The sequence below is a fragment of the Lacerta agilis genome, chromosome 15 (assembly GCF_009819535.1).
Source record: "Lacerta agilis isolate rLacAgi1 chromosome 15, rLacAgi1.pri, whole genome shotgun sequence".
In the NCBI taxonomy this organism is placed as follows: domain Eukaryota; kingdom Metazoa; phylum Chordata; class Lepidosauria; order Squamata; family Lacertidae; genus Lacerta; species Lacerta agilis.
The window spans coordinates 41,748,346-41,774,729 of record NC_046326.1 but is presented as its reverse complement, the minus strand read 5'-3'; the positions used below and the strand labels follow the sequence as shown (position 1 = coordinate 41,774,729).

The 26,384-nt window shown below is 42.8% G+C and overlaps 2 protein-coding genes across 5 annotated transcripts in view; one reads left to right on the top strand and one right to left on the bottom strand.

Annotated features, from left to right (window-relative positions):
• On the top strand, positions 1-20,708 carry NSRP1 (nuclear speckle splicing regulatory protein 1). The gene is made up of 7 exons (XM_033172327.1): positions 1-51; positions 2,756-2,837; positions 11,907-11,963; positions 15,029-15,160; positions 15,996-16,203; positions 17,409-17,517; positions 19,762-20,708. Exons 1-7 carry the CDS (start codon positions 32-34, stop codon positions 20,693-20,695), a joined length of 1,542 nt encoding a protein of 513 aa, XP_033028218.1. The 5' UTR covers positions 1-31; the 3' UTR covers positions 20,696-20,708.
• Positions 20,709-23,159: 2,451 nt separating this feature from the next.
• Positions 23,160-26,384, bottom strand: part of SLC6A4 (solute carrier family 6 member 4) — a 37,788-nt gene continuing 34,563 nt past the window's right edge. For all 4 annotated transcript variants that reach the window (XM_033172322.1, XM_033172325.1, XM_033172323.1 and 1 more), the window contains one exon: positions 23,160-25,244. In XM_033172322.1, the coding sequence (XP_033028213.1) occupies positions 25,170-25,244 (75 nt within the window). In that variant the 3' untranslated portion in view covers positions 23,160-25,169. The remainder of the gene's footprint in view (positions 25,245-26,384) is intronic.

Here is a 26,384-nt window from a genome sequence, read left to right as displayed (position 1 = left end):
CCTTGTCCCGCCCTCGCGCTGCGTCGCCAAGATGGCGGCTCCGAGCAAGCAGTGAGTGTGGGGGAGGGGAGGCGGGGGCGCCGCGGAGCTGAGGAGGAACTCGGACGGGGGGTTTGGGGGGGTGGGGTGGAGAGGGAGCCGAAAGGAAGGAGCCGCGGGGTTGGGGTGGGAATTGGGGGCAGGGGCGGCGTTGAGGAGAACCCCCCGGCCTGCGTCCGCGTGCGTCGAAACTTGACAAGGGACTGAGGCGGTTTTATTTTATTTTCCGAGGAGGGGGCACCCGCTGCCGGGAAGGAGGCCAAGGCGGCAGTGACGTCGTGGTGGTGGTGGTGGGGCTGGGGGGCACGAGGAGGAGGCAAGTAGGGCCGGAAGGTGGGGCTGAGGTAATTTCGGGGTGGCCGAGGGAGAGGAGGCGGGACTAAGGCGATTTTTCGGGGAGCACGATATGAAGGAGGGGAGGGCGAGGCGGGTCTGATCCAGAGACCTGGAGGTGAAGTGGGGATTTGGGGGAAACGAAGAAGAACAAGGTTCCCCTCCTAATTATTTCTCGTTATTTATTGCATTTCCGTTGCACCTTTCCCTCCCAAGTTGCTCAAGGTGGCGAACATTAATTATTCCCCCTGTGAGGTAGGTTAGGCTGAGCAGCAATGGCCTGGTGCGGGATTCAAACTATGGCCGCTGCCAGGTGTTGGTCTGACCCTAAATAACCCTGATGTCCTTGCACTACAGCTCCCATCATCCCCCACTGCTAGTCACGTTGGCTAGGAATGACGGGAGTTGTAGTCCAACAACACTGAGGCACCCAAGGTTGAGAAAGGCTGCTCTGACCGCTATGCCACACTGCAGGTGTTTTCCTCCCTGCCCCCAAGACTCAACCCTACAGGAGCATGGGTTGCACTGTGTTATTGATTGATTGATTGATTGATTGATTGCTTTTATATCCTACCTTTCTCCCCCACCTCAAGGTGGTGTACGTGATTCTGCCTTCCCATTTAAATCCCAACTGGCCAAAGGTCACCCAGCGAGCTTCTCTGGTGGAGTGGAGATTTGACTGTGTCTCCCCTAGGCCTAGTCTTGGCACTTTTAACTCTTGTCTTTCCCCCACCAGGTCAGGCATAGGCAACCTTCGGCTCTCCAGATGTTTCGGACTACAATTCCCATCATCCCTGACCACTGGTCCTGTTAGCTAGGGATCATGGGAGTTGTAGGCCAAAACATCTGGAGAGCCGAAGGTTGCCTATGCCTGCCCCACCTGGTGCCCTCCACCCCCACCATTGTACTGGTGTGATGGGTTGAGCTGATGGGAGTTAGAGTCCAAAACATCAACATACTGTAGTGTGTCAAGTTTGGGAATGTGACTTTAACCCAGGGGTCAGCAACCTTTTTCAGCCGTGGGCCGGTCCACCGTCCTTCAGACCTTGTGGGGGGCCAGACTATATTTTTGGGGGGGAAATGAAAAAAATATTATGCCCCACAAATAACCCAGAGATGCATTTTAAATAAAAGGACACATTCTACTCATGTAAAAAACACGCTAATTCCCGGACCGTCTGTGGGCCAAATTTAGAAGGCGAATGGGCCACATTCAGCCCCCAGGCCTTAGGTTGCCTATAATAATAATAATAATAATAATAATAATTTATTACTTGTACCTCACCCATCTGGCGGCCTCCAACATATATTAAAATACATTAAAATATCACAGGTTAAAAACTTCCCTAAACGGCTGCCTTCAGGTATTTTCTGAATGTCAGATAGTTTGACCTCTGCTGGGAGGGTGTTCCACAGGGCGGGCGCCACTACCAAGAAGGTCCTCTGCCTGGTTCCCTGTGAGGGAACCGCCAGAAGGCCCTCGGCGCTGGATCTCAGTGTCCGGGCTAAACGATGGGGGTGGAGACCCCTGCTTTAACCACTATGTCACACTGTTGCTAGTTGGGAAAAAGAAGCTGCCTCCTCCATTAATGGCGGTTCTTAAAAGTATTGACACAACTTTATTATTTTTGATGCAAGCACTTAAACTGCAATTGGCAGGCACTGTTTTAAAAGAAGCATCTTTCTTTCTCTAACACAGAGGAGATGATGCCTCTTCCCAAATGGCACCTGTTGTAACTCTTGCAGATTCTCTAAAAACAGAGATGCTTCTGACCCACTTGTATGCCTTTTCCTTCAAAAATATTGTTTTATTCACTTCATTACTTTGATCTATTTTTTTGGGTATTTTTTATTAAAAAACGGTTATAGCCTTTTGTGGCACCCTCAGTGTGGCTAAAACATTAATCCAATATAAGAATATGAAAATAATGTAAAGAGAAAGCAAATAAATTATTAGCAGCAGATACAAGAATCCAGATTACTTGACCCAATATGAATGCCCAACATATTTTGGTTTGATTTCTAAAAGCAGTAAGAATACTCACCATGTCTCCTTGCCTAATTTCCTTAATTGAATGGCATCATGTTTTACATAATTACAAACATAACAAAAGTAATCATAAACAATAATTAAAACATATAAAAAGTACATGACCAAATTGAACAATTTCCATATAATTCATAAGATTTAAAAAATAAAGATACTAAAAATTAACATAAACAACAGCCACAATTCTCCAGCCCAAGAGTCTGTTCAGCAGCCTCAGCTTTGGTAGCTGCAGTCAGTCAGGGCCCTGTTTTCCATGCTGTCAGCAAAGCTAGTGCTGTTTTGTGTTTCTTTACATTTCAGACATATATTCAATATTCATTTTTCTCTCCACAGATATGGACTTATATTTCCCAAGAAAGCGCAGCAGAAAACCTTTGTCAAACATGCAGTGTTTATGGATGACTCAGATGATGAGGTTAGTTTTTTTTTTGTTCTTTGTTACATTTATTATGTTTGTAAGAGGACAAAGTCCAAGATATACACGGAGGCTTCCAATGCTGTTTTCAAAAATTCCAGTTAAAACTAAATTTAAATTTATTTAAACCAACTAAAATACAGGTTCAAAACCACTGTAGCAGCAGATCAGTAAATCAGCCTAGTATTCTACCAAGCATCCTGGGAGTAATGCCATTTGAAGTCAGTTGTGAACTACTTTTGGGTAGACCTGCATAGCTATATGCTGTTGAACAGCCTAGCCAGCCCGCTGAATTCTTTCTGAATGAGGAAGGATTTATCTACCTCCTTAAAGGCCTTTTAAAAAAGTGGGCTATTCAGGTATCTCTTGGGATGGAGTTCCATAAACACAAATTACAAGTAGCTTCTGTCAGATGAAGCTGAGAAAGCGTTTGGCTCAGAAGTCTCATCTGACAATGTGACCCCAGTATACACAGGGGATATGGGCCTACCTTATAATTTAACTTTAAAATAACCCCCTGCAGTATAAATTGTTTTTCCAGTAGAGGGTGCTGCATGCCATAGAACCATCATTTAAGTATCTGTTTCTGTTATTCTTTGTGAGAAAATTATTTGCAAGCAGTGTGGAAGGACTACGTAGTCTATAAATAGGCTTAATTCTCATAGATGAAGGATCAGTATTGCTGCTTTCAGGATGCTTCGCAACCCGAGTTCTTATCAGTATGTTAAAGATACTTTGATCTTAGCAGCAGGAATAGTAATTTCAATGGAAAACAGCCCCACTGAACCCTTGGTATCACCCACCTATAATTGAGAATATTACACATAGAATCATAGAATTGTAAGTTGGAATGGAACCCGAGGGTCATCTAGTCCAACCCCCTGCAATACAGGAATCCTGCATACAGCCATTCTTGAGTGGGTTTGAACCAACCTTCTGGTTAACCACCAGATGCACTGACCCATTATGCCACCCTTTGTATAATTGGAAATTTCAACAGGGACTAGGACATCCAGCCACTTTTTATGATTTGGCAGTCTTTTATGACATATATAGCAGAGCCATCGTTTTCAAAACAAACTTTGCCACAAGCCTGGCAAATCTGGAACGATACTTGATAATCAGATAACAATGATAGTTTTTACTTAGGCTTTGTTATTTTAACCCATGTGCAACTGTACTCATTCTGTGTGCCAATTTTATAGTTTTGTTTTTCATCTTTTAAGTTTTATCTGTTTTAAATACATTATATAATAAAAAAAAACTGTACAAAAAGATATTAAAGATACAGGTGCCATAATTTAAACTTTTGATTGGTTTATAGCAATTAGCATTATAATACATGCATATGTTCTTTATACTAATAAATAAAATAAATAAATAAAATAAAATATACACAAAGCAGCATACGTCATTTCACTAGATGAAGGCATAGGTGGCAAATTCCCAAATCTTACAGACAGTTCCCCTTTCTGGGCTTAGCCCAGCATCCCAAGCCCACAGATAAGGATAGCATCAAAGTAAGCCAATTAGCTTATATCAAAGCAAGTGTGCTCATTGCTAAAACAACTCAATTAATTGTGGGGTTATCTTGACTACCAAGATGGCGTTTTTTAGCAAAGCTTCTGGAACAGTTCACCTTTGGTTCAACACAATGGGTTAAAGGAAACAAGCTTTTTCTTTGGGACCCTCAGGGGTACCCCAGACCTTTCCCCTGCATTTCCAAGTTTCATTTAAAAATAAATGAAGTCACTAGCTCTTTTAATGATGCCGATCTGAAAAAAAACCCAGCAGGCAATATTCTTAGTTGTAAAACTTTATAACATTAAGCCCAATAGACAAATTGTTTAGAGTTTTCTTATTGACATGCAGTGCCCTTCCAGAGTATACTTAGGACCCCAACTTCCCCCCTGTACACTCTATTTCTGCTCTTGCCCACGCCTGATCTTCTCTTAACTAATGAGAAATAGGCAATGATTTACTAACTTCTAGTATAATGTACTATTTAAAGAGAAGAAAAATATGCGTCATCACTGGTTTTAATGGGTGGTTGACAATTGGCTTTTCACAAAAAAATTACGATTTTTTTCCAAACAGGTTCTCTCATCTGCAAATAGAGTGTATAGAGGAGGATGATAGCCTCTTTATATTGTCCCTTTGATCTGGCATGGCGGGTGATGGGGGGAAGCATCTTACAGAACTCCCCATGTTATTTCACAGCCCACAAAGTAGGTAATAAATCCAGCGACTGCCTTTATCATCAACCAAAAAATAAGATCATTTTTAAAAAACAAAATTACTTTATTAGTTTAGTAATAATTTTAGGCCTTTCTGAGATAAGGAGCTGCGTTTGGGAGGGGTTTCATTTCCTGGCTGCTTCCATATCAGCAAAAACTACGCCTTGCGTGTCTGAAGATGGTGTATTTATAACTGAACTCTAATAAAATCCATGCCAGCAAACCTGCACACCTGACTTGGCCATGGTGATCATATATTAGATAGAAAACTTTTGTTCCGTTAAAAAAATGTTACTATGCATATTTCATTAAGATTTTCTTTGCTGTACTGAGAGGTTGTTTAATCTTTTTCTTATAATTTCCAAGTTATACAGCGAAGTGAATGTGTATGAGTATGCATGGAGAACAGGACTGGTTTTAGGACCAATGCTGTATCAGGCTTAAAGGAGGTAAAATAATGTTCTGGGTTTTAAAAATTACTTATTTGGTGCCATCAACATGTCTGTTGCTTTCTGTAAACTCCATGGAGTTTTCTTTTCTTTTATAATCAAGGAGTGTATGAATTATTTGAAAGATATATTTACGTAGTACAAGAGGGCAGATACCTGTCCCAAGGAGCTTCCAGACTAAAATTTGGCACAGAAGAAATAAGAGGAATGGGAAGGAAATGTAGGCAGGGTGTACTTAAAGAGATGGAAAAAGTGAGCGCTGAGGAAAGTTTCAATGGAAGTTAGAGACAGGACATCACTCAGGTGGTCACAGAGGCAGTTCCAATCTTAATGTGCAGCAAGAGGTAAATGTTGAAGAAGTAGAAGGCCTTTAGCCAGCTGAAGTTGTTGAAAAATGGGGTTTTGTAGAACTCTGGAGCAGGGCACCCCTCTTCCTCTTCTCTGCAGCCTCAGTGGCACAAGGCAATGGGTGTCAGGAATCTGTTGCTTCAAACCCTGTTTAGTCAAACAAGAAAAGGTGGTACAGTGTCCCGTTTGCAGTTTTATAGTTCTACAAGTTAAAAGGAGCTCATTGGATGCTATCATTCACAAAGAATGCTGTGAACATTTTGTGACAAACCTTGTGCTTCTGTTGCTAAATATATTGTTAACTAGTAATAAAAGCAATATGTGGAGTTTCACCCACCCATTTAAGACAGAGTTTAACTCTTAAAAAAGAAAAGAAAGATCAAGAATTATTAAAGCCTGCTGCTCTGTGTAGCTTTAATGGAAGAGAGGTCAGCATATCCAATATTTCTGTGAACCTTCATTTCCTTCACTCTAATCCAGAAGCCAACACACACCTTGATGTGTTGCCAATCTGTTTCATGTGACAGTTGAATCCAAAATGGTCTGTTTGGTCCAACCACTCTGGCTGAGACTACAGTGATAAGCGATATATAAATAGTTGAAATACTTTTTAAAAATGTGCAGTCTTCATTACTTCAGGAGCAGAACAACCATATAATATCTTCTTTATCTGATCCACAAGATAAAGAGGGAGTGATGCTCTTCATCCATTCTAGCTGCTTTATAGGCAGGGGTAAGAGAGCTTGTGAAGCTGTTGGAGCACTTTATAAATCTTATTTTAAAAGGGTACTCTGTGTCAAGAAGAAAAAAGCAATTTGGCATCCTAAGAGAAGGTGTACAAAAGCATGAAAGAAGGATTGAAATAAAAGAGGAGTAATGAAAATGGATAGAATAAAGTAAAAATTCAAAAGATTTGCAATATGGGGAATGAACTCTGCAGTTCTCATTTTGTTTCAGTTCTTTTCCCTTTAGGTGTTTTTAGTGCAGGGTTAAGAGAGTTTTCCCTTTCAGAAAATGTTATATTATAAGTTCAAGCTTTGTGTCTCCAAAGTATACCATGGCTGGGGGCAAACAGAAATCCCATGCCAGATTGCTGACTTCGTAAGGTTCTTTAATAAACGACCTGTTGATAAGTAGAAATAATACAAAAGAACAGGAAGTTCCCATCTATCAATCCTCTCAGCACAACAGGAAATTGTCACCCATAAAGCTCTGGAAGAGGTGTTTGTGCTGGCGCTGTTTTCCTTAAACTTCTTGGCGCGGTGTCCAAACAAATGACAGGTGGACCGCTTTAGAATTTTATGTACTGAAATGGAGGCCTCTATATTACTTTTATTGTTTGCATAATCTCCAGACACTTAACCGCCTACAGGCAGGTCTGGGGAAAACTATTGTGAATTTTAAATATTTTGATGGAGAGAAATGACTTATGCATGAAGAATAGACCAATTTCATGAAAATGTTGGACAAAATATGTCAGTCATGTTGAGTTGAAGTATAATTAGCTAAGTCCCTCAGGTTGAAGATATATTTTCTGAGCCAGTTAATGCATGAATAGAGTGTTTTTATTTTCTTATCCCTCTTCTTTCCAAAATGCTGGTGGGGTCCTTTGGAGACCTTTCCTCAGAATCAGCTTTGCCATAGATTATCTTCCAGATACATGGCCAACCTTCCTTCAGAGCCAGTAAATAATGTTTCTTAATCGGACATGGATAGGGCAATCAGCGTCTTCCAAAGGTCAGTTGATCTAGGCTTCCTGTGTAGCGCTCTTGATACACTGTCCAGCTGAGCTAGTCCCAAACCTGTTTCTTCATGATAAAAGAATGACATATAGACTGACCGTGGCCAGGTTTATTAATGCAGCTATGGCCTGTCCTGAGGGTAAGGGCAAGCCTAGTGGTAGAGCATGTACTTGGTATGCAGAAGGTCTCAGGTTCAATCCCTGACATCTCTAGTTAGAAAAGAACCAGGTAGCAGGTGATAGGAAAGGTCTCAGCCTCTGCCCATCAGAGTAGACAATAGCCCAGACCTGTATGGAGTTTTGCACAAGAAACATAAAAAATGTGGTCTCCACCTGCAGTCTAGGCCTGTGATAATAACTCTTTTACCAGCTTGTTTGGGTCTGATTTATACCTGCCAATGAAGGTGGTGCTGGAAGGCGGCAGAGTGGACCATATCACTTCAGGCTGATCCGGTAAAATGCATACAGTATGGCAGGTATGAGACGCAAAACCTGGTTGTAGAAATGAAAACACTATATAAATAAAACTCCATAGAGTAGTTTCATTTCCACAACCAGATTTTCTGTCTCATACTTGTCAAATTGTATGTATTTTACAGGGTCCCCCCCCCCCCACCAATAGAGGGGATAAAATATTCTGTTAATACAGTACTGTCTTTTTTACAACTAGGAACCATGTCTGTTTGTATGGTTAAGTATAGGAATACTAGAACTTTGAGCATGTGACAGTGTTGTCTCCAACTTTTCAGTGTTGTTCCCTTCTGCTTCACCCTGCTTTTCTTTCCCCAATACAAATTAGCAAAACTGTTTTCAGAGTGCCAGACCCTTCTAGTCACTGCATCCAGCAAGTGTTTAAAGTCAGGCTATAAGGAACAGAAAATTGATTCTGGTGTGTCATAAACATTTGTGGGCTAGCTGAAGCCCATCAGATACATTTAGTAAACACTAGAGATGCATGTTTGACTACTGCAGAAAGCAAGAATGGATTGTAAAAAGGGAACCATGGGTGGTTGTGGACGGTAAATGTCACAAATAATTTATTTCATTAAAAATTATACATCCAGAATATTAGATATTTCCATATATTACTGTGGTACTATAACTAGCTTCCTGATGAGGTGATTGCCTGTGTGATGGGCCATTAAGAGAACAAAACATTAAGGGACTGGTGTGAGATGGCAAATGAGTGGGGCCCTTCTCTCAACAGGTTTTCTGCTTGCCTCCCCTTTTCCTCATGAAAACTCATTCTTTACCACTGAATTGGAACAAATGTCCATGTGTAGAAACCCTAATAAACATTTGCTCCAATTCAGTGGTAGAGGGTGTGTTTTTTCTGGGGGAAAGTGGTGGGACAAGCGGAAGTGTGGACGAACACCAAAGGTCTATCTAGTCTAGTATTCTCCCTCCAGCAGCAGCCTGGCAGGTGCCATTGCAGAGTTCAGAAGCGAAAGCTCTCCTCTTTTACAGCACTTGGTATTTGGTTCTAGGTGCCTTCTTACAGGGGCATACAATGGCAACTCCTATCATAGAATCGTAAAGTTGGAAAGGACCCCAAGGGTCATTTAGTGCAACCTCCTGTAATGTGAAGCTTCAGGTGAGCAGCCCTGGCTTCAGCACCACAGTACATTGGCATAAAAGAGTTGTTCAAACATTTGCTTGGTACTTCAAGGAGGTAGGAAAGTAGCATACATGAGTGCAATTCGAAACCTAGAGAACCTTTATTGTTGATAGTTCAGTTCTGTGTCAGAAACAAGAAAAATGGCATATGGCACTTCTGCAAGAGAAATTAATATTCGAGTCAGTTTGAATTTGCTGTGTGTCATGGTGAGTCACCTTACTTCATCCCACTTGGACATCAATGTATAAGAATAAAATAAAAAATTACCTGCTGCTTGTTTTCCATTTGCTTTTTTTTAGTATTATGAAGTGCTGGTGACAAAAGTTCTTCCACTTGTAAGAAAAGCTGATGTTCAGTATGAGTCATGTCAGGATTGGAAAACTACGATAGCTGCCAAAATGTTAAAAAAGATATTTTTCATGTTCTCCTGTCACCTGGTGGAGGGAAAGGAATATATGATTGCTAATGCTGTATAAACAAGTGGTCTTTGTAGTTACATCTGTTCAGCAAACACAGGGAGTTGCAGATCTACTGTATGTAGAATTAGGAAATGTGAAGAAGAGATCTGGTGTGCTTCACTTTATTGGGAATAAGGAAACTGCATTCTGAACTAAGTTAGCAGGGCTGTTTCCATTGCTGTTCTTAATACACTGCTTTCTAGTGTGATGTTCTTCTCCCCGCATATCGTGCTTTGGAGGGGTGTGTGGGTGTGGTATCCTACTTACAAAGTAACCACTTTGTGATTACTGAATTGCTCTTTACATCTTCAGAGCAGGCTTAGATAACTGAATTAGAGATGTTGGGTGCTAGCTGAGCTCTGACAACAGCCCAACACATCCCCATGGAGTTGGAGCCCTATATGGTGAGGGGAGAGACTCCATCAGGCAAGGCCTCCTTCCACCTGCCTTGCCCCACCCTCCAGTCTCTGCTTCTCAATTTTATTGTATTATTTTATGTACTGTGGTTTGCCGTTGTTTTATTGATTATAGTTTAGAACTTTGTAACTGTTGAGTGGATTTCTGTTTAACTTTTATATGTTATTATTATTTTATACTGTTCTAATAATTGTTGAATGTTACTTTTTGATGTAGGTTGCTTATTTTAAAGTTTTGTTTTATTACCACATTTGCATTAGATTGTTTTAAGATGTACAATATTTGTTTCTGCAGCTTGTAAACCGCCTTGAGTATTGTAAGATAGAAAGATGGTATACAAACTAAAAACGAAATGAAATGATGCCTACAGCATCTGCCACAGTCCACATGAAGGGCCCAGCCTGTGTCTTGCCTTGCCTTGCCTTTCTGCTGCTGCCTCTCAGCAAGAGCAACATCTTCTCCAGCTGCAGCTCAGATCTGGCCCAGGTCTATGGCACAAACTCTCACAGCCAGCCCCGATCCGAGGCTTACAGGCTGAGAATTTCTAATATAGTAATGTACCTGCATCATAAGCTGTAATATAGTTCGATGCTTAACAAAGGGAAAAGCAACAGTTTGAACATAAATATTTTACTAAAACAGTATAAGGTAGCTTTCTGTGTTCCTAATCCTAAGAGTGCCTGGACCAACCTAGCCAGATGGGTGGGATATAAATACAGTGGTACCTTGGTTGTCAAACGTAAGCTGTTCCGGAAGACCGTTCAACAACTGAGGCACAAAGGGCAGTTGGCAAAGTCAATTGAGAAAACTGAATAAAATGCAGCAGAAGTTGTTCAACATCTGAAAAATGTTCAAAATAGAAGCAATTACTTTGGGGTTTTTGACGTTTGGAAACAGAAACATTCGGCTTTCAAGACGCTTGAAAACCGAGGTACCACTGTGATAAAATTATTATTATTATTATAACCATGTTTATTCTTAAATCCCACCGCCTTCATTGGGACTTAATATGTCATCAGTGAGCAAATTGCTATGTTGACCACATAGCTCTTCTCAATACAGTACTTTATGGACAAAGAAAATGATATTAGTTGGCATTTCAGTTGTTGGAAATTTCTTTTCTATGGATGCAGATGATAGTGTTTCTCTACTGATGACCTTCCATATTTACAGTATATTCTGGCGTATAAGACTACTTTTTAATCCAGGAAAATCTTCTCAAAAGTCGGGGGTCGTCTTATACGCCGGGTGGAAAAATCTGTGGTCGAGTATATCTCAAACTCTGTATTTTAACTGGAAAAGTTGGGGGTCGTCTTGTACGCCCAGTCGTCTTATACGCCGGAATATACGGTATTTGCTTTTAAACTGTTTTGAAAGTGTAGCAAACTTGTACTGGCCTTCAACATGGTCATATGAATACTGGAAGTCAGTCTCTCTGGGGGCATACTCCCAGGAAAGTGTGCTTAGGACTGCAACCTTATTTATTTTTTAAACTATTGTGGGCTATACAAAACAAAAATAGCATACAGTGGTGCCTCGCTAGACGAAAATAATTTGTTCTGCGAGTGTCTTCGTAGAGCGATTTTTTCGTCTTGCGAAGCACCAATGCAAACCGCCAGTTTTCGCTTTAAAAAAAATCATCTTGCGAGGCAGCCCCATTGACTTTTTCGTCTTGCGGGGCAGCCTTCCGCTAGCGAATGCCGTTCGTCTAGCGAGGCATTCGTCTAGCGAGGCATTCGTCTAGCGGGGCACCACTGTATTTATATGTAACTTAATTAGCAAATTTTTTTTTTCTTCACAGTCTTCTGTGGGTGAGAGCCTTCAACGAGAAGCCTTGAAAAAGCAAGCAATGAAACAAGTAAGTTGACAATGTGTGTACACACACACATCTTACTCCTTTCTGGTCTCACCACACACACACACACACACACACACACACATATATATATAGTAGTGGTTATACTGATATCAGTGTATATGGCAATTTGCCCTGTAAATGTGTAGAAAGAGAGAATGCTCTCTCCTGAGGAATATACCACCTAAACTAGAACAGGGTAAGGCCAATAGCCAAGACCAGGGGCATCGCAGGGGGGGGCGCCCCCAGGTCAAGGGGAGGGGGGTGACACTTTGGCTGGCCCCTCCCACCCCGCCCCACCAGGTGGACCCGAACGGGGGGGGGGCATGTTGCCTTTCCCCCCTTCCAGCGGCTATTTTTCGGGGGGGGGGGCGACCAGCGAGGGGGTGTGTCAAACTTGTCACCCCCTCCTCGCTGACCACCACAGCCCCCGCCGAAAAAAACCGCTGGGGGGGGCAGGGAAAGGAAGCAGAGCAAGCGCTTGAAGCAGAGCAAGCGCTTCTTTTTGCCCTTTCCGACGCTTTTTTTCGGCGGGGGGGCCCGACCAGCGAGGGGGGGTGTCAAACCTGTCTCCCCTTCCTCGCTGGCCACCACCCCCCGCCGAAAAAAACCGCTGGGGGGCGGGGAAAAGGAAGCAGAACACGCGCATTCAAGCGCTTGCTCTGCTTCTTTTTGCCCTTTCCGCCGCTTTTTTTCGGCGGAGGGGGGCCGACCAGCGAGGAGGGGGGTGTCACGCTTGTCACCCCCTCCTAGCTGGCCACCCCCCACCGAAAAAAAGCCTCGGAAAGGGGGAAATTCCCCCTTTCTGCATACACGTGCATCGTGACGTCATGATGACGTCACGACGCACGCGTTGTGACCCTCCCCCAGGGGGGTGCGTCTGCGCTGCCGCCGCCCCCAGCAGCGCAGAAGCTAGCTACGCCACTGGCCAAGACAGCATGCTCCATCTTAAAATCTGACTTTCCACTTTCATCCATTGATGTAATGTTAGTGTCTCCGCCCCAACCCTCCAGTAAGATTTTAGTAAAGCCTTTAATGTAACAACTTGCCTGGTAGCCATAGGCAATCAGTAATTCCATTCAGGTAAGTAAGCAATCTGGTAGAGGAGAGACAGATCACACTTTTCTCTCCACAAATCTGTTTGGTAGAAAGCACTTTTTTTTTTTAAACTAGCCTGCCAAGAGGCTGACAGACCGCAGTTTCATGTTTGTTGCAGAGGAGCGTGTTCTACAGCCTGCATTGAAATGCAGTCTAGCTTCTTAGCCAACAGTAGAAAATAAAAGAAATCCAGACCAGCAACTTTGGTAGGCTTATTTACCTGGCTGTCTTACACCAGTGCAAATGTTTAGAAATAGGAAGTTAACACTGGTACCTGACAAGGCTAATGGTTTTCCTATAGGGCTGTCAACCAGTATATTTCACCAAGTTTTGGCAGCAAGTGTTAAAAAAATTAGAGTGGCAGCTGTTCTTTTCATAATAGTTTTAAAAAAATTATATTAGTGTAATGTATAAATAAATTATTGGATTATTTTATGTGATTCATCCTCATAATTTTACAGACCAGCCCGAACTGCAACACTTTCCTTATTAACAATGACATAATTTATATCAAAGCTTGAATTTTTAGTTTCCATGACTTTGTTTGCGTAATAAACAGTTCCGCTCTTATACAACTCTGTTTTTCTTGGGTTTATTTTGGCTATGTAAGTTGTTACAGAAAAACAACCCTGCTACAAGCCTTGAAGCAGGTTGCCATATATCTACTCATAGTTTACAATGCACCATTAAACGTGGAGACTAATTTAGCATCCACACTGTAAAAACCACCAGGAGAGGCAAATTCCTTCTCTGACATCAAATATAGGACTCCTTGACTGACTCCTTGTGTAACTTTTGTTTCAGAATGAAAGTCTTAATACTATGAAAAGACAAAAGGAACTTGTCCTCTGTTTAGATTTCCACCACACTTGGCCAAATAGTGATGGAGAGAAAAGACATGGAGCCAATAATTTTTTCTGTAATAGAAATACTGGCCTTTGGGTTACATAAACACAGAAGATGCTTTTGCAGATTATGATGAGTATGTGAGATATCATCTCTGTGGTTTGCACCTAGTGGAAACATGCATGGCCCCTTGGTTTCCTGTAGGGAAGGGAAGGCTTACTCAGTTGCTCCCTGGGGCTTCAAGTCAAGGTGGTAGAGTTAACTTAGACTCACGCTTGGGTTTGGTACTGGGAAGAGGGGAATGTTATAGAGATATAGACCGTGTGTGTGTGTGTGTGTGTGTGTGTGTAAAAAAATGAACACATACTTCTGTGTTGTAACCATATAATCAATCAAAGTGGGTTACAATGACCATGAAGATGGTTCTCATTTTGCTCATGCACTAGTGTGAGCAGGAGCAACAAACCACGATCTCTGTGCATCCCGCAGGTTGTGGTTTGTTGATAGGAGTGTAACGTTGTGGAGTTTTTTTAGAATGAAACAAACTGTGATCCTTGGATGTAGCTCTAAGCCAGGCAAGAGTGTTTGTTACTGTTGCTGTCTAGAGGAGAGGAACAAAGTGGGAACTTCTGTGTTTTTTTGGGGGGGGGGGTGTAAAACCATAGTTTGCCATGATGGGCTAACACTACCATTGTAGCAGCTTTCTATTCCAGGAGCTGTCTGTCTGTCTGTCTGTCTCTGTCTTATGTTTTTTTCTGGCCCAAAGTCAGAGAGCACATCCTCAACACAGGTAAATAGTGACGTGCTGCATTTCCAGTCAGAGAAACACAGGGCCACACAATGGGGCTATTATTTTGGTTCTAGGACAAATTTCCAGAATGGAGCAGTGAGGGGTGAATAAGCAGCACAGGTCTTTGGAAGCAGAAGCTTGGCAGCAAGGATGAGAAGACTTCTCTTGTATAACCATCTGGAAGGCTGCACTAGCGCCTTAAATGTTTTTAATAAAATTCTCTTGTTTGTAGCTTCTGTCTTAACTGAGATAATTATAGATAACACATTGTTGGACTAGCTTCCTGGAAGACTCTAATGAAAATACCATAACCTTTCTTTCCTTCCTTTTAAAGACCAAGCTTGAGATCCAGAGGGCACTGGCGGAAGACTCCACAGTGTATGAATATGACAATATTTACGACGACATACAGCAAAAGAAGGCAGAAAGTCATGCCAGCGCACTTGCAGGGAAAGGGGAAAAAAAGGTCCATACCTGGCAATGAGTATGATGTCTGTCTTTGCCTCTCTACACTAGGGATGTTTGGGGCGGTGAAGACCTCCAGCTGTGGGTGGGAAGAGGCCAAGAGGGATGTGGAGCCACTGAGGGGAAGGGAAAGACCTTGTTCAGAGTGAATCAAAGGTTAGCAGTTCCTGCACATGGAAAATTCAGGAGTGGGATCTGCTGGCGCTGCTATTTTCAAGTGACCCTTTTTTATTCTTACAAACTGCATCACCTCTTTCAAGTTTACCTTCAACAGTCATGTGGGATGGGCCCCTATTCCTGCTTCAAAAATGGAGAACTGAGGGCTCAGGGAGAATTATCTTTTGCAAGCCTCTGCAGTCAGATTTCAGCCCAACTCTCACAGATACACTAGACTTAGACTCGGATCACACTGTCCCTTTCCTGCACATTTTTGTTTGACATCACCTTCATCTCTCAGGATCACAGGTCCACAGATGTGCTTCCCGGCTCTCCCTCACCCTTCTCCAGAGCCTGGGGAACTCTCCCAGAGCCAGTGCTGACTTGCGAAGTGTTGGATGAGGCTCAGTTTGACTGGGAAGAGTCCCCTAGCTTTAAACTCAGGGTTTAAGTGTATGATCACAAGTAGGATTGGTGGCAAGCACAGATTTCACCTGGCTGCTGATACCAGGCAGATTTTGTGGGCTTCTGCTCAATAACTTTGCCTTGGTACTGATGGCAGCTCAGAGGGGCAGCAGTAGCTTCTGTAAAATGTATCCCACAATATTCTCAGCATCTTCAATTTATTTGTCACAGGTAATCTCAGTCTTCCATTGCTTCATTGCTGTTTGTCTTTGCAGCCCAAGTACATCCAAAATATTCTCAAGGCGGCTGAGCTAAGGAAGAAGGAGCAGGAAAAGAGAATGGAGAAGAAGATTCAGAAAGAACGTGAACTGGAAGGAGGCGTGTTTGATGACAAAGAAGCCTTTGTAACATCAGCCTACAAGAAGAAACTGCAAGAAAGAGCTGAGGAGGAGGAGAGAGAGAAGAAGGAGGCAGCAATTGAGGGTGAGGAAGATGACCAGGGTGCTGACAGATTGCGCTCATTGGTGCTAGCAACTAGATTGTCAAGACTCTGAACTCACAGTAGCCTAAATGACCTTTAAGCAGGGATCATCTGGCAGATTTGGTTGTGTTCCTTTACGCATTGTCTCCTTGAGGAGGTGTCAAGATGGGAACTCTTTTGTTCCTGGCCCTGTTCCTTTGGCTTGGGATAATGTGCAGCTTGTGAAGTAAGCTTCGGGGGGGGGGGGAGAGACATTTGCTTAAAGGAAACTCAGGGGTTTGTCAGCACTGTCACAATATCATTTTCACAGCAAATAAGTGTGTGTGGTTTTTAAGAGTTGCCATATTGGGTTTCTTTTTTTGGATTGCATGTATGCATACCAGTGATCAGCAGTTAGATTATTCTGAAATGCCTCCTTCATGTCACTTTGAAGAGGGAACCACAAGAGATGGGAGATAGGTGGCACTAGATGAGACCCTCAAACTCCATCCCTGCCACATCCCCAGTTTTAGCCACATCATTCTCTCTTCAATAACTAAAAACAGTAGCTAAGGGGGCTGTTCCCCACCATCACTGCCCTATAATCTGAGTACTGTGTATGACCCCTGCTTTGTTCCAGATACGCCTCTCCTGGTATGTCCCATGTAGGACCTTAAGGTCCTCAAATAATAATATTTTGGAGGTCCCGAGCAACAAAGATGCTAGGTTGGTCTCAACTAGGGCCAGGGCTTTTTCGGTATTGGCACCGACTTGGTGGAACAATCTATCACAAGAGACCAGGGCCCTACGGGATTTGGCATCTTTCTGCAGGGCCTGCAAGACGGAGCTGTTCCACCTGGCCTTTGGGATGGTTTCTGTTCGATAGTTATGCTTCATTCTTTTATTGGTGGGCTATTTGAAAATGAGACTGCAGTTTTAAATTTTGAATTTTTAAATTTGTATTTTAATCTGTATTTTAAATTGATTGTTTTTATGTTGTTGCTGTGATTTTAATTAGTGTTAGCTGCCCTGAGCCCCGTTTTTGGCTGGGAAGGGCGGGGTATAAATTAATAATAATAGTAATTATTATTATTATTATTATTATTATTATTATTATTATTATATCCCAGGCAATGTGGGCAATTGCAATGAAGCTTTTTCTCATAGCTGCTCTATTGATAAATAATAATAATTCCTAATTTTATGTCCTCCTTCCCTTTTTTTTTAGCATGTCTGGATGTGACCAAGCAGAAGGATCTCAGTGGCTTTTACAGGCACCTGCTAAACCAGGCAGTGGGGGAAGAGGAGATGCCCAAATGCAGCCTTCGGGAGGCCAGGTAAGGTTGAAATGCAGAAAAATCAGCTTCTCTGGCAGTTTCAGTTTCAGCATCTCCTTGATGGCTTTGAGCTTAATGGAGCCAGAGTTTGGTCCCAGTTAGCAATCCTCAGCTAAGAATGGAGAGTTTCATACTAACCAGAGTTGTGTTAGTATGAAGGGACTGAACTTTTGCTCCACTCTTGGGTGGGATGGCAGTCGGAGGTCAAGTGGGTGCCTCCCCTCTCTCTGGATGAATGAGGAAAGGTTCCCTTACAGATGATGTGATGTGACTATAGTGGGGAGCAGACTAGGCCGGCTTATTGGCATCAAGCCAAGACACCTGTGACCTGCAAGGTGATCCTTCAATAATAACATATGGAGGGGAATTAAACTACTGTTCTCTTTCACCAGGGTGGCAATGTGGCTTTGGGATGTTACCAGGGAGACCTGGAAGACTGTCTCCTTCCTGTTTTTGTACACATTTTTAATTGCATGATGCTATACTTATTCCCATTTGCGTCTGGTTTTTATTGTTCATTTGGAGCTCTCTTTTAGTTTTTAAATGTTTCATATTTGCAACTGTGGTTGCCTTTTCTTTTTTTACGAAAAAAGAAATTAACGTGTTTTTTAAACAAAGGGAGAAGTTTGTTCAGACATAGGCAGAGTCCGTAATACATTCTAGAAGAAAACCAGCTATAAAATGCTGGCTGGCACCTTAGCATGTTTCTTAATGTCTCTCTGTGTGTGCATGTGTCCTTTCCCAAGCAAGCTATAGAAACAGCAGTGCCACTAATGACTTTCAGATCTCAGGCTGGCTTTACCTTCCCTTAGCCAAAGTCCAATCCTAATTTGAAAGGCAGGTTCAAAATCATCACCATCATTATTATTTGCATTTATTCATCGCTTACTACATAGATTGTCTTAAAGTGACTTAGAATTACATAAGCTTTTACCCAGTTGATGTATATGTGGCAGAATTTGGCTTTTCTGGGTGAAGAATTTGATTGCTTGGACAGGTAATTTTAGTGAAGTAAACAGTGTGGGTTATATCCTTAAATGTTAGCCTCCTTATTAACTACCCAAGACTGAAACATTGTAACTTCCCTGGTCCTATCAGTTTGATAGCTATAATTATACTCTCAGATGTTACCACCTTGTTTTGTCTTGTGTTAATCTTTGCAGAAGAGGAATATCTCTTGAATGTATGTATGGAAACATGATAAGGCTGTACTGATTAGCAAAATACGAATGTCTCATAGTGTTACAGATGCTGTCACTGGGGCATTTGGAGTATATCTGTCACTAAAGACTATGTCATCTCATTTTCCCTCTACAGAGGACTATTTTGTAATAGTGTAGTCATCCTTTATAAAGCAGTAGTATTCTCCTTTTCTGGTAAATGGAAAATCTTGCAGCTCTTGTTTCATTAATACTAATCAATGCTCACAGCGTATTTGTGGTAATTTGGAGAAAATCCAAAATCCGAGTCATATTTACGGGCGTTAAAGTGCTTGCCAATCAGAGCTTACAACATGGTTTGATGAATCATTGGGTCTGAGCCCTACTCCAGTATGTGATGAGATCACATGATGTGAACAAAACAAGTTCAGGTATAAATGATAGAAAAATAGGTGATGATAAATATTGCCTGAAAGCATGTGCCTGTTATGCCCCAAGGCTTTGCCAACCATTCGTTACAGATGGCAGCAGTGACTGCTACATGTTCTGCCCATCACTTCCAGTAGGAAAAATGAGTGCACACCAGAGTGAGTTTTGTCTGATTCCACCTGCAATCTGTAGTGAGGGACAACTGATAAGGAACCCATATTAATATGAATAGGAATGCTGTTGGTACCTTGTTTAACACAAATCAGCTGTTGAACATTTGATACACACATTCTGGTTGGGAGAGGAATATTTATCCATGCATGCCACATGTTTCAATTATGCATTGTTAGTTTCAAATAGCAGCCAGCCAGTTTTTTTTGGAAGCACCCAAACACAGCATTAAAATAATGGCCAGCACCATTTATTGTCCCCAGTGCCCGGTGTTCAGAGGTGGTATACTCTCTAGGATCATGGAGTTTCTATTTATTGTTGTGAAATAAATGCGGTAAACTTGCAGTTTTCTACAAATTTCTGACAACATAAAAACATGTTTTTCTTAGAAATGTGGGTATATGCTTTGGAGGATAAGATATGATGCTAGGTTGTTCTGAGTTGGTAGGGAGTGAATTTTATTTTGTGTCTTAAAAAAATGTAGGATAAAGGAAGAAGAACCCAGTGGGAATTCCTGTGACTCCAAACAAATAAGCAAAAACCTGGATGAGAGGACAAGTTCCCACATTCCTCTAAAAGCAGAAGATAACCCAGATGCAGACAGTGACTTGGAAATGGATACTAGTGATGAGGAGAACAGTGCTAAAGCACACACAAACAGCGGAACTGGCAATAAAAAGGAGAGTAGGCAAGGCCACTCTGACCGTAGTGGGGAGAGTTCCAGGCATCACAGGAGCCGAAGGGACTCAAGGTCATCCAGCGAGGAGAGAACCTGCCAACAAAAGGTGCCTTCAAGTCATCCCGAGAAAGAAGAGGGTGGGGGCAGGAAGGAAAAAAGTGGGCAGCACAGGGAAAAGGAACGTGAGAGAAGACACAAAGACCACGAGAACCATCACCATCATAGGAGCCGGGAAGAACAGGATGAGAGACAGAGGAGAAAAGACAGGAAAGAGAGGGATGATTATGATAGAGAACTGAAGACATGGAGAGACAGAGAGGAAAGGTATGCTGAGTGGGAACAGCAAGAGAAAGAGAGGCACAAAGACCGGCACAGGGATAGGGAAAGGGACAAAGGGGCACGGGAACACAAAGAGGAGAAGCAGCAGCAGCAGCAGCAGCAGCAGCAGCAGCAGCAAGAAAGGGAAAGTAGTAGCCCTGGGCCCTTGGCAAAAGATTGCCATCAGGTTCCAGAAAGTGATGGTAGGGGAGAAAACCCACCCAACTCTGAGAGATCGTTAGAATTGAAGCACAGGACTTCAGGGGTGGGAGCAGAGGAAGCAGAGAAACCTCCAGAGAGCCAGAGCAAATTTGCGAAGCGTAGTAACGAGGAGACAGTGATGTCCGCAAGAGACCGCTACCTGGCTCGGCAGATGTCCCGTGTGGGCACCAAGTCTTACATAGAAAAAGAGGAGGATTAGGTTTCATTTCAGGAAGGTGACACGTGCTTATCGCTGGTGGGAATATCAAGGCAGGAGGGAATTGTAAACTGGAACTGAAGTAGCTTCAGGCCATTCATTTCAAGAGGATTTTTAAAAAGGGTATCCTTTTCTGCAGGAGAAATGGATAGAGAGGTATGACTTTTGGACACAGAGTATATAGCTTGATATGGGTCTGTTCACACTGACAACCTGCAACTCGGTACCTGCTTATGCTCTGTGTCTTTTCAATGCAGTGAGCTCCAGTCTGTGCTTAATAGCCTCACAGAGGTCTCCTTTAGATCATGAGCAGGGAGCCTGTGGCTCTCCAGATATTGCTGGACTACAGCTCCCATCACCCTTGGTCCTGTTGGCTGCTGGGGATTGGAGCCCAACAACACCTGGAGGGCCACAGGGTCCTCATTTCTGTTCTAGAGCCTGCTGTCCAGCCACAGGTACTAGGGGAAGATAAGTGTGAAAACCAAACTTAATGAGGAATACAAATAAGCCCAGAAGCAAAAATTATTATGGTTTTGTTTTGTTTTTTAAAAAAAGCACCACCACCACCGTTTAGTTCCACAGTGAACTTAAATGTGGGGAGTTTTTGTTTGGAGTTTTGTTAATTCTTCTGTGCAGAAATATTGAAATAAAATGAAAGATGTGAATCTTACGCTGCCCTTGACTCTGTTTTGTGTTTGTGTTACTTCTTAGTCGCACCCTTCAAGCATGATAAAGTGACATATACGTAAAGGAGTGAGAGAGAGTCAGCAGTGCCAGTCATATGCTTGGCAGGGGAAGTTCCTCACACACCGGCTGTTGTGTGAAGGCTCTCTGGATCAGGCCCTGTGTGTTACAAGACGCCAAGGTTTTATAAAGCTGTCATAAAAGACACTCCTACCTTTAGCTTGGCAAAGTGAGAACTTTGGCGGAGGGAATGTTTTCATAATATATTTTCAACAAAACCCTTGGAAGCACTCGTCCTTCTTACCTCACCTCCTGGTAACCTCCTCTTCTAACAGTGATGCATCAGCACCAAATTCTTTTGGAAGTTTGAAGTTAAAAAAAGAAGAAGAAAAATTCAGATCACTATTGTTATTTTTACTACGCTACTTACGATTGAGAAATCAGTTTTTGGGAGTAATAACTCCCTCAGTTGCTACGGCCCTGCAGTGAAGGTTTGAGGGCTTTTGGGGTATTGTGTGCTGTTGTTTACCTTGCTGAATGGTCTTAATTTCTTGCAAGCCTTTTGTTTTGAAGCATCTTGTGTTTTTTATCCTGTGTCCTGGGAAGCCACCGGGAAGGAAGTTTGTATCTTGCTGTTGTTATGGAGACCATAGTGATGGTGTCTTTGCCAACTCCAGAAATAGAGCCGTGCTTTCCTAGTGCTTTGCGAGCGTGTTTTCTCTCCCCCTTTTCCCCTCTTCTGAGTTTTTGAGGGAAACAACAAGGACTGTGTCACTGATAACGTCACAGGATTGTCTTTCTGTTTAGATTTCAGCAAACACCAGTTCATACTTGTGCCTGCTATGTCTTAGGCACTAATGAGCTTTTTCTACCTCTAGGGTTTTTACTTGGTGCATTTTTTCAATAAACTTTAAAAGAGGCAAACCATCTTACAAATGTAGCGAGTTTGCTAAAATAAGGTCCAATGCAGTTCCGTTTTCCTGCCTTCCAGCATAATTTATAGACTGATCTTTCTGCATTTTATATGTTGTGAGCCACTTTTTATAGCTTATGAAAGGGTAGATGGTGGTGATTTAATGTGTTTATATTGTGCGTTTCTTCCAAGTTGGGATTCAAGGCGGCTTACAACATTTAAAAAGCATTGTTTTAAAATACAAAGTAATAAAAACAAACTGGTTAAAAACAATAGTTGAAATACAATAACGCACGTTTAGAACCAGCTTTAAAATATCAGTTGTCCTGATAGACCAGTTATCAACATCTGCACCTAGCTTTCAAAGGTCTGTCTAAATAGGAAGGCCTTAGCTTGCTGGCAGAAAAAAAGAGGGAGCCAGTCGAACCTCTCTTGGGAGAGAATTCCACAATACGGAGGAGCCACAGAAAAGGTTATGCAACTCCACTAGGAGGAAAGGCTATAACATTTGGGGCTTTTTAATTAAGAAAAAAGGTGAGTAAGGGGTGATGGTGGACATGACAGAGGTGTATAAAATTATGTGTGGTGTGGAGAAAGTGGATAGAAGTTTTCCTCCCCCTTTCATAATGCTAGAACCTAGTAACGCAGGGATGGGCAATATGTGACCCTATAGATACTGTTGGACTCGATTCCCATCAGCCCAGGCCAGCAAGGACAAAGGATAGAGATGATAGGAATTGTAGTCCAGCAACACATGAAGGGCCACAAGTTCCCTGTTCCTGATCTACATCAACTCAACTCATTTTCATGAAGATGTTTTCCTGCCAGAAATACTTTAATTTTAATAAATTGCTTCCCACCAGACAGAGGGGGGATACAACTCTCATTTTATTATGATATTAAATTTATTACAGTAACAGTTTACATCGCAAGGCACATACTGATGACATACAATCCAGCTTGGGACATTCAATATAACCAAAGCAGCAGCAGCATAAATTAATACAGGTGCATTTATATACAAGTTAAGAGAGGAATGCTTTTGTTTTGTAAAATAAAACTCCAGTTTTAATTTCTCCATACAAAAAGGTAAACATGGTCCCAGTTCACACAGTTGCCTAAATAAGCGCCCAAGCCAACCTCTTGTGCAGGTCCCACGTGTTTTAATGTGGCCTGTGCAGCAGAAACACTTGGTGGGTTACTTCCATGTACCAGAAATTGATTTAATACTGTTTTCTTTGGAACAATTAATGACTCCGTGGGTAGGTGTGTTCAGAACAGCAGCATCTGTCAAAAGGCCTAATAAATTGTAATCTCAGCACTGTGTGTGTTTAGTGTAGCTCAGTCTTCCAGATAGTTACACCTGTTGTTTTTGCAACACCAGTAAACATACAAATTTAGTGTCTCTGCCAGCTTTCTAAGTTTGGAGTTCAGCGCTCATAAAAGAGGCTTTCAAAAGTAAGAGCCTCATTTGTCACTGCCATCCATGTCTCCTGATGCAGAGCTGCAGCGGAGCACAGCTCCTATAGAGTGGTTGCATATAATGAACAGCTCTGTGCCCACTCCATTAAAAACAAATAAAACCCAGTTAGGACATTTATTAAAAAGTAGTCCTCTATGTGTGGCTACACTAGGCTATGGGAATATTTGCTCCCTGAATGCATTAGCCTGCTATAACAAGCACCTAGCGCTATAGGTAAAAAGATACACCTATATGGTGGCAAAAATGCATTCCCGTACACTTGCACCTGGAGTGGTGGGTGGGTGAACAGCTGGGGGAGCAATGCAGGTGGTGAACCTCAGCATACATTTGAACACCAATGTAGCGTGGCAAGGTGATGATTTAACAGTCTTCTGAAATGTCTTGAAGCAGGTGGCAGTGAGCCGACCATTCCACCCCACAGTCAGCACTGGATGGCTTCACCACCTCAGCTGAGATTGAGCCCCTTCTTAGGACGAGGTGCAGAATTAGCAGGGTCATGTGGTGCAGTTGTTGCAGGTCTGCACCATGTCAGTGTGGGTTTCATGTCTGAATGCTCCTCCGTTTATAAGCACACTGTGCTAAAGCACATAATCCCTTCATAGAGATAGCTTATCAGATAAAAGGGGTTTTCTTTCTCTTCTGATATGCTATTTTTTGGGGAGATAACTATTGGGGTCCCCCCCAAATATTTACAGGTAGATACACTTTCCTTCCTTCCCTCTGCAGCAAGTCTAGCAGAACTCCAGAAGACCCGCAGATCTGTACAAGCTCAACTCTTGCACAGGGGGTTTCAGTAACGTGTCTCTCCCAGGTGTTGAGCAGAGGCCCCATTCAAACCATGAAACTTTTGTCTGCATATTAATTTGGTAAAATGCACTGGGTTGGGCTGGGTGAGTTCCCATATTTCTGCTAGGTTGAAAACAGTGAGGTCCCTAGAAGCATATATAACAGGTTCTATTACAGAGGATCACACTGAGAGTGATAACAGGTGTGTCGGCACAGACAGATGGGTTCTAAATATAATCCTAAATCACGACAGTTGTCCTGACAAGAGGCTTGAGTAAACCATGCATGCATTCAGATGGCCTCTTGCCCCACCCACCATGGATGGAGTAACAGATACTCATTCACACTTGAGCGCATCCTCATGTTTCCAAAACAAAAAAATACCAGTGCAGTGAATCGAAACTCAGAAGAGAGCCTGGTGCTAAGGAGTGCAGCCAGTCTTTAGTTTCAGATGATCGGCAGCCCTAATCTTTTGTCACCACACTTCTGCCTCTTGTCACAAACACACTTCTCAGTGGAAATTCAGTTCTTTGGGAAGGAGCTTCAAAGCAACAAGAGAGTCAAGGAGCTAGTGATGCCCCCTCCCCCACACACCTCCCACTAACAGCTGTTTAGGCAGCATTCATACAGATGTCACCAAAGGGAATCTCTGTGGCTGTTTCTGGAGTAATGCTTTTTAGAATACGCTGTGGAGGAAGGAGAAAGGAAACAGAATGTTAGGGAGATAGCTGGAAACTGGTTTCAGGTAGGACAAGAGCATATCCAAGGAGCAAAGGTTGCCACCGGCGGAGGCCGGTCCACTTGGGCAAATAGGGCACTGCCCCACCAAACTCAGTCTGTTCTCGGCCAGCCTTCTTAAAACCAGTCCAGGGGATGGATCTGCCTGACAGCTTCCTCATCCTCCTCAGCCTCAGTGTTGCCCCTTGTAGAACTCAGTAGGGAGGAGGGGGGTGGGGACAAAACAAGAGTTAGTTGCCCCTGCCTGCCATTGGCTCTGGCTGCACCTGCTGCTGGGCTCCCTGCCTTCCAGTCCCAGTGGGCACCAGCCAACACTAAGGGCACAAGAACAGGAATTTACAGAGCAAATGGCTCCAGGTTACTGATGCCATGAGCCAGACTTTTTCTATATTGGCCCATGTATCCAAGATAAACCATATTTTTTTCTAGACTGTTTTGGCTGTTTCACCCACAACTAAGTTTTCTTCTCAGAGTTGACACCTTGAAAATAATGGAGCAAGGTTAGTCATGCCCATTAATTTCAAGGAGTCTCTTCTTGAGTATGACTTGCATAGGATACAATTCCTGTGTTTGCCATATGATAGATGTTCAGAGACATAACAGGAGATGTTCGAGTATCCCACCAGGCAGGGCAAGAACTAAAATATGGTGTCAGAAAATGCCCAAATGAAGCACTGAGCTTGCCACGAATGTTTATTCAATGCCAGCTGTGCTGAGAAGAGTTACTCCTTCCACTCAGTCCACAGGCAGGGCCCCATTGCTCAGTGCAGTCCTCTAAGTTTCCATTGGAGGAAACCCCACCCGCTTTCAGTTTATAATCAAGCAGGGACAATGTGCCCCATTCTACAACGCTTATCTTTAAAACTCACTAACTGTAAAGAAACAATTTTTTAAAAAGAAAAGATGAGGAAGTGGTAGAGCAGCCTTCATTGACTTGGTACCCTCCATCTATTGTTGGGTTGCAGTTCCCATCACCCCTGACCACCAGACATCTTGGCTGGGTCTCAGGAACTATAACATCTGGGGGGGCAGCAGGTTGGTGAAGACCATAGAGTTGGATCTAGAGCAGAGCTTTCCAAACTGTGTCG